The 13244-nt window shown below is 43.2% G+C and overlaps 1 protein-coding gene across 6 annotated transcripts in view; it reads right to left on the bottom strand.

The window, feature by feature from the left end:
- dlg2 (discs, large homolog 2) overlaps window positions 1–13244 on the bottom strand; it is a 221729-nt gene that overhangs the window by 123452 nt on the left and 85033 nt on the right. The window contains exon 1 of one of the 6 annotated variants that reach the window (XM_084074836.1): window positions 3495–3723. The exons of the other annotated variants lie outside the window; for them this stretch is intronic. Within the exon in view, the coding sequence (XP_083930962.1) occupies window positions 3495–3521 (27 nt within the window). The 5' untranslated portion in view covers window positions 3522–3723. Of the gene's footprint in view, window positions 1–3494; window positions 3724–13244 lie in introns of those variants that run through there. 6 annotated transcript variants of the gene reach the window in all.

Genomic DNA, 13244 nt, shown 5'->3' with positions numbered 1-13244 from the left:
GCCACATACATTATTACAATCTCGTCCTTTAAGAAGTCAGCCTAAATGAATTCACTGCGTGAGACTCTAAATTGATTTCTGGGGGGGTTTATTAAGCCATGAAATATATCAAGCAAAATGGAGTACAATTCCTAATGCTGGGGTCCTCATTAACTCATCTGGTCATTTTTTCACTACACAGTACAATCCACAATGATTTTTTCCCCCAATTGTAAGTGTACAATGTAACCAAATGGACCCCATAGAGGTCCATTCGGTTACATTTTTACACTATCAGAGTTGAGCATCAGTTGGCACTGATGATTTTATTGTGAAGAAGGACTCTCTCTCATGGTGAAGCAATAAGGCTCAATCACGTCGATGCTTTTCAATGGGAACGGAGCGATTTGTTGCCATTTGCAAATTTCTGTAAAAAAACGCTCTGTTCCCATTGAAAAGCATGCTGTGCCAGTTTGAATACCACCCCTTTCTTTTAATACCACCCCTGACGAATCCCATCCCAAATAAACATTCTAAAATAATAAAAACTAAACTAAACTTTTTCACAAAAATAAAAAGAATAACTAAATTAGCAGTTACATTTTAAAAATGAAATACAACTAAATTGATTAATTGAACTTAAAGTCAAAATAAATTAAAGAATTGTGCAAGGGACATTTCTTCAAAACTTGTTCTGGTGCCCCTGCACACCGGACGCTCTCTTCCCTTCACCCAGCCATTCTACCAGCCCTGTGCTTTCTTCCCTACACCCAGCCATTCCACTAGACTAGACCCATGCTCTCTCTTCCCTACACCCAGCCATTCTACCAGACCTGTGCTCTATTCCCTACACCTAGCCATTCTACCAGACCTGTGCTCTATTCCCTACACCTAGCCATTCTACCAGACCTGTGCTCTATTCCCTACACCTAGCCATTCTACCAGACCTGTGCTCTCTTCCCTACACCGAGCCATTCCACCAGACCCATGCTCTCTTTCTCCTACACCCAGCCATTCTACCAGACCATGCTCTTTTCCCTACACCGAGTCATACCACCAGACCATGCTCTGTTCCCTACACCGAGTCATACCACCAGACCATGCTCTCTTCCCTACACCGAGTCATACCACCAGACCATGCTCTCTTCCCTACACCGAGTCATACCACCAGACTGTGCTCTCTTCCCTACACCCAGCCATTCTACCAGACCATGCTCTTTTCCCTACACCGAGCCATTCCACCAGACCATGCTCTCTTCCCTTTATCCAGCCATTCCACCAGACCATGCTCTCTTCCCTACACCCAGCCATTCCACCAGTCCCATGCTCTCTTCCCTACACCCAGTCATTCCACCAGTACCGTGCTCTCTTCCCTTCATCCAGCCATTCTACCAGACCCGTGCTCTCTTCCCTTCATCCAGCCATTCTACCAGACCCGTGCTCTCTTCCCTACACCCAGCCATTCCACCAGAATGAAACAGAAGGGGGCTTTCCTCCCTAAACAATACCTGCATTCTGACAAGAGAAAGGGAGCACTGGAAAGAGGGAGGAGAGAGACGGACAGAGAGGGACAGGATGAATGGGCTATAGGGGCCATGTTGTTGGCCCTGACAAAGAGGGCTGTGGGACAAAAACAAGGAGTCAACCTTCTGCTCTACTCTTCAATCTTACTAGTTACTGTTCGGTTTACCATTTATTGTTTTAGTCCTGTTTTATGTTTTATTAATGTTGTTCTATGAAATGTGAGATTTTCCTCTTTTATATATATTTCTATGTTCATGTGCTGTGTTAATCACTTTGTAAACTGTTGCTTTCATAGTAAAAAAGTGCTATATAAATAAAAGTATTATCATTATAAATTGTTCCCCAACACAAATAAGATTATACCAGCCTGTAAAATCATTTAGCATTAGTCCACACTGGTAATCTCTTTAAAAACACTGAATCATAAATAGCATTATGTTCAAATGAGGGCTCTATGGCAGTGTTTAGAAGTGTCAGGATGATGATGGTATGACTATGCCCATATAATTTATCATGTCTTCTGATCATTTAATATTTAGTGTGAATGTTTTTATTCAGTTACCGAGTACTATTGTGCTATCAAGAGAGCAAGGATATAGTCAAGTATATGACAATAATGATAAAAGACTAAAGCCGTCTTATGAATCGGTCCTGTGGAAAGGGCTTGTTCAAGTGGCATCTGTTCACGGTCAGTGTATCACTATTGGCTGCCAGCGAGATGAAGCCCCCACACCTCACCATGTCATGTGTAGTCTCCCCTCATCTCCTGAATCCAGATTTACGTATACTTGGTTGTGCATCGTGTCTCGCACCGAAAATAGGCAATCTAAAAGCTCACAAGGTGTCGCAGCGTAACGCGTTGTGAGCTTGTAGAGCTGCTACTTTCAATGTGAGACACCGGCGCGCAACCAAGTATAAATCAGGCATAAATAATCCCCCTGGGTCTGTTGGTCGCAGCTTCCATACATGAGGAACAAGAAACAATGTTGTTTTTGTTCAGGAGCTGCAAAGCACAAAGTCAGCACTAAAGGAAAATCTGGTCAGTGCCTTGTCTAGGGAGAGACAAGGTACTCTACAGTATATAACTGGATTTGACGCAAGTCGCATGATCGCATCCACATTTCTCCCTCCCAGTTGCCGTCATGTTTGTCGACATGACGCACAACACTTTTTTCGCCAAGGCATGCAGTACATCTGGCTTTAAAATCAGAATGCTGCCAGCTGCAGGTATAAACCCTCCCAGCCAAAGAATTGAGTGGCAACCGCAGCACAGGAGGCATGGCCTGATCAGCCTCACCCCAGCATGTTATCCCCACTAAGACACACACACACACACACACACACACACACACACACACACACACACACACACACACACACACACACACACACACACACACACACACACACACACACACACACACACACACACACACACACACACACACACACAGAGTAATCCAAATCACATCCACTGTTTCATGTGTGAGTTTGCCAGAGTGTTTGGAATAATGACAGCAACCTCTTCTGTGAACTGCATCACACTGAGGTGTTCTCCAGCACGCACAAAACTTACGACGCAAACCGAGATTTAGAACAGCGGTTCGGCTTCTATGGAAGTAGCTCATTCATAATAAACTGCTATGGGTGAAACAGAGAGAGGCACAGAGGGACAGAGGAAGCCACTGTACTGTAAGGGAGATTCTGTGAACAAGTGAGAATGAGGAGATGAGAGGGAGGGAGGGAGGGAGGTATAGGGAGGTAGACTACTGCAGTTGTTTTTTTTGTTTTTGAGTTCAGGCTGCATTCCTCTCCATTCTGCAGGGTGATGTGGCTGGTTAACGTGCACACACATGCATGTTAACTCTCTCTCTCACACAGACACACTCTCACACACACGCACATGCAAACAGGTACATGTTTGTACCACTTCTGCATACTTCTATTTAAGACTAAACTCTCAATTGCTTTGGCAGCAAGCCTTATCTTACCTCCTCGCTCGCATCCTTCTCCTGCATCTCTGGGAATGTTCAGTGTCTGGAAGTGGATATGTGTGTGTACGCGCACGTGTGTGTGCGTGTGTGTATGTGGAGATTCAACCTGATACCGCTTGGCTGAGGAGAGCCCTCTTCAAACTACTGCCTGCACTCTGGCAGTCCTCAGACTGGCTGCTCATTGTGCCGGTGCGTATGTGTCTGTGTGGGTGTGTGTTAGCGCGCGTGTGCTTCTGTGGGTGTGTGTGTGTGTGCCAGCGTTGTCAGTGTTGTGGGACAGCAATGAATTGCTTCCCCATCGCTGCACCGGCAACTCTGCGGCAAACGAGTTCCCTCCCACTCCCCGCCCCATTGTAGGGAGCCTAGCCAACAGGGAACCACGGGCCAGGTCTGTCTACGCTGCTACACGGACACATTATCCTGTGACGCGCGTCAGTGAGGGAGAAACATAAAAGACCAGTGCACATGTAGTAAAGGCTGGAGAAAAGGGATGGACCGTTTTGCCGTAAGGGGGGGAGGTATCGATGTAAACATCAGCCTAATAGAGAGAGAATTATTTATTATGTAGTCATATAATAAATGTATGTTGGCAGTGTTAAGTTTGAAATGTTTGTCCTACTTTAGAACACACTTTGCCACAAAAAGGCTGGCTTAGTGAGCGAATGAGGTTCTAGGAGGAATCTAGCATTCTTATTCGCTGTGCCTATTGTTAAGGCGCTCGAGTCCTTGGGGAGACATTAAGCTATTGTCATGGCACAGCCAGAGATCAGACAACAGACCACAGTGTTTGCAGCCTCCAAGATACCAATGGTATTTATTTACCAACTAGCAGCAGTGACATACTGTCTGTGTGTGTGTGTGTGTGTGTGTGTGTGTGTGTGTGTGTGTGTGTGTGTGTGTGTGTGTGTGTGTGTGTGTGTGTGTGTGTGTGTGTGTGTGTGTGTGTGTGTGTGTTGCTACGTGCGTGTGTGTCAGTGGGTGCTTGTTTTATTTCTTAACAGAAACGGTGTGAGGAATAAACCCACACGGTTTTAAAATGGCTCTTTGGGGCACACATAGATAAAAAACAACAATATACAACAGCCAACCACTAAGCTCAATACTTAAGCAACAAACAATGATAGTTGGCAACGGTTGCTACGCAGGGTGCCCTAATTAATGTGTGAGACAACTTTATTAATGCGTAGGAGGATTATTTTATTTGTCTACTGGATCTGATCACATAACATTTATCAACTTCAGATTTCAACCATCGAACCACTACTTTTTTTTATCATGTAAAGTAAACTACTGTACTTAAGCTCTCAAGTAGACAGATTCTTTTGACCAGTCAACTCACATTTCAGGTAAACATACAAATAAAATCCAGTGTGCTAATGAAAACTGTAACTGTGTGGTACAGTATGGTCTATAAAACTTTATAATTAGTCACATCTTTTTTTCTTTTCTTGTTTGGAGACAGATAATGACTTGTAACAATTGGCATAACATGAAATACTGTACATCAATGAATTATGGTCCACTTGTGTCCCCTAGCAAAAAGCACAGCACAGCACAGCAGAGCACAGCGCGCGCGCGTGCGCGCCACACACACACACACACACACACACACACACACACACACACACACACACACACACACACACACACACACACACACACACACACACACACACACACACACACACACACACAGAGAGCTTGTCTCTCCCCTAGTGTCCAATTATATTCTTACATTACGAAAAACATAACATCTATATCATAGCAATCTTTGTATGGGAGCAGATACAATTGCAGCTCATTGCTCACAATAGTAGATATTAGTAACAGTATTTTGTCTAATCATATGATATTGAATGATTCAGTCTAACCAAGAACTTTATGATAGAGAGGATACAGTTTTATGATGAAATTTGATCATAATGTAAAGACATTCGTATATCACATTACTGTCTTTTACAACAATGTACAATCTATAAAAGGAACGTGTGGTCATACGTTTTACTGAACACAATAATGATCTGGGTCACATTGCCATAGTGTTTAACATTACCAAGTGGGCCATACCATCCATGACCAAAATTTGCATTTTAAAACAAAATGCCAGACGCCAGAGGGTCAAACCTATACTTAGTTGAACGGGATTGCCTTTAAGAGCAGGCTGTCCAGTGCTATCGTACACTCTCTCCCTCTCTTCCCATGGCAGAGGCAGTCCGACATTGATTGCCGTGGAATACATTTATATTTGATACACAGAATTATCACTCACACATTGCTGGTTATAGAGAACTTTAAATTATTGCAATTGCTTGTGTTCTGGATTAATTAAACTGAATGGTCTGGTGTGGTTATAGCAAACGAAGATCAAACATAATTTTATTTGTATTTGATAAGCTTAACTGGCAACTGATGATAAAACACACTAATTGACACAAGGAATTAACAGTCAAAGTGGATGTGATGCAAGAGAGAGGGAAAAAAACACTCCATGACCACACTTCTAGGCAAGATGACAGCGGTAAACTTGAATTTCATGGGATTAAGGAAGGAATAAGTCTTTGAAATGCAACATCAATAGTGAGTGAAATATGAGTCTTTCAGATGGGCTCTGGGATCTTGCATGCATGCCCGATGTGCGCCTGGCCCGAGTCCCGACATTTCCATTGCAGACGCACTCTTATAAACAAACAAACGGATTTGGCATAGCGGGTGGTCTGAGGACCCGTAATGCGCTTTCCCATAAGCGTGTGGCCACCACAGCAATTTCACGGATAGTGCAACTACACGCCCATCAGTCACACCTCCAGGTGCGGGGAGCGAGTCGGTATAATGTTTAACGGGTAATGCAGCCGAACAATATTGCTTAGGGGCAATGTACTGTGAGCTTGTAGATCAAACCAGGAAAAGACTTAACTTGTGCCATATCACAATATTACGATATTGAAAAACGCAGACGATATCTACCGGTAGTCTCATATCACATCAACTGTATTGATCAGCCCAGGATCAATGATAGTTAATATGTCCTGAGCACTGCAGGAAGTCCATAGAATAACAACATCAGACCACACCATGAGGGTCCTGGGTTGAACCCAGCGACACGTGAATCAACCACTCTCATCATAGATTTATGCAGGTTTGCACGGAACAGGAATGCTGCAAAACAGCGCCACAGGTTCAATAAATTATTGATCAAAGGGAACACACGTGAGAGGGACTGGTTCCGAAGCGTAAGCGGCTGGTAAGGTGTGTCCGGTCTGTCTGATCTGAACAGCCGCGATGGTGGGAGAAGGAAAGAACAAACGGGAAGTAAGGGAAAAGAAAACTTGATGATTCATCATCTACCGTCACATTCTATGCCTGCGCCCCAAAGCCTACACTGCATCTTTGACTAAAGCCTCATTACGTACATGGTGACAAAAGTGCAGAGCTTCACTCAACAAAAAAACACTTTATTTTTATTGAGCGATACCGTCACACCAGAGCGATGTGTCACCTGATTTATGCAAGGTGATAATGCCGGACACTGGAAAGATACAGTTTGCCTGCTTATACATCATAACCACAACGTAATCCCACATGCCTTGGCAACATGATGCAGCCAAGACATGAGGGATCACAGGTGTTTAGGCTGCATTGCCTGTGGTCCCCTGAATCCAGGAAGTTTGATTTTACTCTCACTCTCACTCCGCCACAGCACAGACACACCTTAAATACTTTCACTCCCCGTATGGATTTGAAACATGCAATTCATTCATCATGTGAGAGGTGAGGAGAGTGGTGTAGGAAGTGCAAATTAAGTGAGGGAATAGCTCTCTGCCCACTAGAATTATCCCATAAATTAAGTATACAAGGCCTCATTCAGGGTGTCTATACCACATAAGGGTTCTGTCTGAGTTCACAGAAGATAATCTTTATTTAATCTTAATTAACAGGGAAACCCCACTGAGATACTTCATTTACATTAGCTCGCTGTGCATATAATGGAAACAAATCCCTAGACAATATAAAACCACATTACAATGGAGGGCTGGGTTATATCACTTCAAATCAATATCACAATTATTTCAAGCTGTTGCCTCAACAGATGAAATAAAATAAATACAAAATAATATCACAAATAACCCTGCTTCTTCATTATTCGATTAACCTGCATGAGCAAGATTAAGTTGGTTAGAGGTTCAAAATGTTTAGGTATATTTTGGATTAATTGCCCAGTCCTATTACAATACAGGTCAGAGATCGAATTAGAGAAGAACATATTCATTATTTAATACATAATTCATTAATTAATATTGAATTATGTAATATTGTCTGGAGGGCCTCTGGACACGCTGACCAATGCGATGCGATGCGATAAGTGAGTGCAGTCTAGCCAACACCAACTCGGGACTGGGACTCCTGAATCTCTGCCCTCCACACTCTCCTATCCTATTTTCTATCTATCCTATCAGGGTCTTGAGCTCTACAGTGTTGTTAGCTAAACTGTTGCGCCGCAGTGCATCTACGTAGGTGGAGCGCTTCTTGTCTTTCCTGGCTTTGCCCTGGGTTGGCTCCAGTGGCGCCGGAGCCTGTTTAATTAAAGGACACTGTGTCCCCCCACTATTCAGTCCAGCCAAAAAAAAAAAAAAAAAAAACATTTAAAAAAATAAATAAATAATAAAATCAGTCCAGTCCCCCGCACCTCGCGACCACCGCGAGCGCGAGGCCAACCGAATTAACCGAAATAACCGCATTATCCCCCCCAAAAATCAACAAACCCACCCGAGATAACCGCAAAATGTTCACGGTCCACATGCGCGCACACGGTCCACATGCGCGCGTGCGAAGTCCCCCCACGTCATATTCCGTTCCGGCGCCCCTGGTTGGCTCCCATAGTCCTCCCACATCCTGACCAGTTAAGATACCCAAGGCAATTTATAATTATCACTGGAAATCATCAGACACATTTCACAGCACGCTCTCTCTCTTCTCTTTCTCTCTCTCTCTGTGTCTCTCTTCTCTCTCTCTCTCATTCTCTTTCTCTCTATCTCTCTCTCTTCTCTCTCTCTCTCTCTCTCATTCTCTCTCTCTCTCTCTCACTCACTTATACTATAGTGACTTATGCTCACACTATAATGCATGATAACAGTGGTTATCATGCAATCATATAAAATGTTAAAAAAGCATTATATAATGCATTATAAAATTGGTATAATTACAACTATGTTGACAATTATAATACACTAGGATCCTTGCCAGTCTGAGTGACCCGCATTAGTACTTGTACTTATTTACTTAGGCTACTTACTTACTTGATAAGTGATACTGTCTGAGTTCACAGAATGTGGCTTCCTAGAATGTGTTACCGAAGAGTTTTTCTAACAAGTTCTCTCTTATCTTGTGTTCATTCACGAAGTGGCAGAACATTAGGTGCTATTGAGGCTACTGTGCAGCCATGGTCAAGATGATAACAATAAAGCATCAAAATGGTATTACAGTAGGATATCGTTGCTGTCGGGCAGAAACCTCTAATCTCCATATTTTTTGTAAAATGAATGTCCTACTTGATCATACTGTAACTATGCGGCTTCGCGCCGCATTTTGAGCTTGACGACCTGCTACTTTTGATATTTTTTAATTTGAATCCTGAAAAGTTAACAGTTTTAGATATGAGGTTTCCACCGGCAGAGACGATATGCTACTGAAACCAGGTGTTTGTGAAGAAAAGATAACGGCTGACTCCTCTACAAACAATCAATATAACTTTCTATATGGAGAGACACCGAGACACTATTCTGAAATGTATGCTTGCAATGCCTAAAAATGTCGATTATCTTCCTAGCAAATTTTCTATCGATTACTTTTTCGATTATTGAATAATCGAGAATCACATTTACTTGATACATTAAACGACATTATCAACGAATCAAGGCAAAGAAATGTGAGTGTGTCAAGTCTCCTTAGCTTCTCTTTGGTACTAGAAGAGAGCGTGCGTGCGTGCGTGCGTGCGTGCGTGCGTGCGTGCGTGCGTGCGTGCGTGCGTGCGTGCGTGTGTGCGTGTGTGTGCGTGTTAAGCACAACATCATTTAAGTTAATTTACTTAAGTTCTGAGGTCTGCGGTTCCTGATAGCTCTGAGGGGGATTAGCTTAGCTTTGAGAATTAAAAATGGCTGTTGGGCCAACAACAAGACAACACATTTGCTGTGTTAACACCTTTCGTTAAGTGCTCTGTAGTACCATTTGCATTTAGGCTTGCTTGTATCTTTTGCCTTTCCTTGCTAATGCGAAATATTTCCAAACAGCACTCCTGCTGTTGTCTATGCAACCAAAACTGGTCACAGAGGCTCTGCACTTGCCATCTTTAATGAGATACAGTAACACCAAAACAAACTTCAGCGAATGAGATGATGAGAACAAGACAACACTGTGTCACAGTGAGTGAGTGAGTGAGTGAGTGAGTGAGTGAGTGAGTGAGTGAGTGAGTGAGTGAGTGAGTGAGTGAGTGAGTGAGTGAGTGAGTGAGTGAGTGACTGACTGACTGACTGACTGACTGAGCGAGCGAGTACTGCAGTGGTGCATGTGCTGTCAGAGAGTAGAGAGAGCGTGAAAGCGCAGCTGGTATCGGTGGTGCCAAAAATGAGTATTGAAATGGTTTCAAATAGTCAGAATGAAGAATGAATACATATTCAGACATGTATTGAAAAATCGATATTCTTCACAAGATTTTCCACTGAATCTCTCTTTTCAGGTCAACCGTGTATGGCCACGATCTGGGACAAACTGAAACCTTGTCAAACAAAGACAAAGATTACTACTATGAAAAAAGCTGGTCCCATGAAGAAAAGGGTGGAGGAGGAGGACTTCCCCAGGCCAGATTTATTGCAGGGAGTCAGCATACTTTATTATTGTGAAGATTATCATGCATTGCGCTTTTTCTCTCTGTCAAACACCAGATAGGAACTGGCAGGAGGGGAGGTCGTGGGTGGAGAGGTGCAGAGAGACCTGACTGAGACTGGCAAAACAGGCCTGATGGTTCTGCGTACTCCTCCAGCATGAAGACACTATGACTGTCTTATTCCTGTGTATTTACAGGCGTGCATTAAGCTAGTCTCAGCAGAAAATAAATAAGCACAACCACACTGTGGTGTCTGTGACCGCTGACAAATTGTCCTCGATCCCAGCAACACTCTGGGCTGACTGTAAATATGATGTGGGTTTGATCAGTAATGTGACACCTTTGTCCTTTCATGCTTTTTCATTATGTTTCTCACACACTTTGTAACTCTGTTTTCAAAAAGTTCTAAACAAACTATTCAGGCCTGATGGTTCTGCATACTCCTCCAGCATGAAGACACTTTGACTGCCTTATTCCTGTGTACTGTATTTACAGGCGTGCATTAAGCCAGTCTCAGCAGAAAATAAATAAGAAGCTCCTGGGGGTCCCTGGAACAACATATTTTGATGGGGCTCAAAAACATATAATTTTGGGGGTCCATGACATGAAAAGGTTTGAGAACCACTGATATAACAAGGTTAGGATTTAGAAGACATTTGTAAAGATTTACACAAATGTTCATGATTAGCCAAAGAAATCTAAAATGAAAGAGATGCGTTCTCGGATTGAATGGGTTAAAGAAATTCAGCATGAGCCACTGGATCCTCAGGAGGACATTCAACAACAGCACCCCCGAGAGCATCCTGACGAGCTATGAGAACTGTATCACCCTCCTTGACCACAATCGGTTTAGAGTGCTGCCATCAGGCAGGCAGGCTAGGCAAGTGATATCAAAAGCCATTATGACCAGACTATGGAACACTTTCCACCAGTCAACCATCCGGCTGTTGAACAAGTGCTGAGCCCTGTCGCCATCCACCAAACTCTGATAAGTAACGCCTTTTACCGCTGTACCATAGAAAGTATCCTCACCTACTGCATCACAGCTTGGTGTGGCAACTGCACTGGAATGGAAATCACTGCAGTGAGTGGTGAAAACCAACTCACTCATCAGCTGAGTCTATCTACCACAAACGTTGTCGGCCTGAGGCCATCTACTGTACATCATTATGGACGCCTCCCTCTGTATCTGCCTCCAGACCAATACTCTTTCTAGGTCCAGGATTTTTTTTTTTTCTTTTCTCCTCAGCTTTATTATTCTGTTGAACTCCAAATCTTCTCTCCCCCTGTACCCTCTACCCCCTTTGCTACTGTCTATTACTGTATACAGTCATTTATATGTATTATTATCTATACTGCACTTTACCGCTTCTTTGCACTGGGCCGATGCCACCAAAATAATTTTGTTGTACATGATTGTCCAATGACAAAATAAATCAATCAATCCATCCATCCATCCATCACTAATACCTTTTTATTAGTCATTATTATTATTTTCCTTGTATTAAAAAACTAAAAACAAACATACACTCGACAAATACTACACTACTTGAGCAGCTGCAGTATATAATACTTCATATGATGACACATACAGTACACCTCCACCTGAGCCATTATTAATTAAACACACGCACGCACGCACGCACGCAGTACACAAACGCTCCTATAAATGCCATACTTGCATGTTTGATCTCGGTGCACAGTAGCGCGCAAAAAAACATGGCAGTGTTCTGCTAACATGTACATGTAGGAGGATGGGGATGACTGCCGCAGCTTTCTTCTGACAAGAGAATTGATAAAAGCATCACATGATGACACAGAGGTGGTATGATCCCTGAGTAAAAGAGAGACTCTCTGACTCTTCACATGCAGTCTCTTCACGAGACCCCAAAAAGAATTTGCCTCAGTTGATGCAAAGCTCTGTCTCAGCTCCAAGGCAAGCAGGAGGGTCTCAGCTGTCGGGAGAGGGAGAGTGTCTCACCCTTTTGTGATCATGAGGAGAGGAAGAGAAATAAGAACACCAAGGACATTCTGCTTGCTGAGTGTGATTACTGTGTGCAAAATTTAACAGTAAAACAAAACGTGTCTGTGTGTGTTTGTTTTATATAAGGGCAACTTGTGATTAAAACAATACTGACTTCCATCACGTTGCACGGCACCTTGGATGAAATATTCTTTCTCCACATTTTTACCCAAATGGACCCCCCACACAGCGTTGAATTAACACTCAGGATTTACTGTGCAAATGTGTGCGCGTGCATGCACACACACACACACACACACACACACACACACACACACACACACACACACACACACACACACACACACCTCCCCCACACACAGAGCGTTACATAAACTGTATTCCATGGTGTCACTCTACAGTGCTCTGCGGAAAAACGGAAACTAAAGTAGTATTTCACTGCAGCAGGTTTCAGCTGTGTACAGTACCGTAGATACTTAAACTCAGCATGCATCTATATATTATACAGTTGGAATATGACAGTGGGAGTATGTTTACATTATAGGTATAAGACATTTTCTACCTACGCTGTTAAACATATCATTTACCATAACCATCACTGCAAAACATCACATTAGATCAACACCTATAGGGAGGGTTAGCCTCATTCCACTCTTATGTAAGAGTGCAAAAGAAATAAGCAATTGCTAATCTTACAATACATGCGCGAAATCTGTGTCCGTCTGTGTGTGTGTCTGTCTGTCTGTCTGTGTGTTTGTGTGTCCGACTGTAGTTCACGTATCTCGAGAACCGTCTGACCGACCGACTTCAAACTCGACGAACACATTGCGGACGACTCAAGGGAGTGCCGTGCCCAGCGCCGAGTCGGTCAAATCGGTGGTTGTCC

This window comes from Gymnoscopelus microlampas, assembly GCF_963454915.1.
Source record: "Gymnoscopelus microlampas genome assembly, chromosome: 12".
NCBI classification, from domain to species: Eukaryota; Metazoa; Chordata; class Actinopteri; order Myctophiformes; family Myctophidae; genus Gymnoscopelus; species Gymnoscopelus microlampas.
The sequence above is the reverse complement of the archived record's forward strand: the minus strand, read 5'-3'. Positions and strand labels throughout refer to the sequence as shown.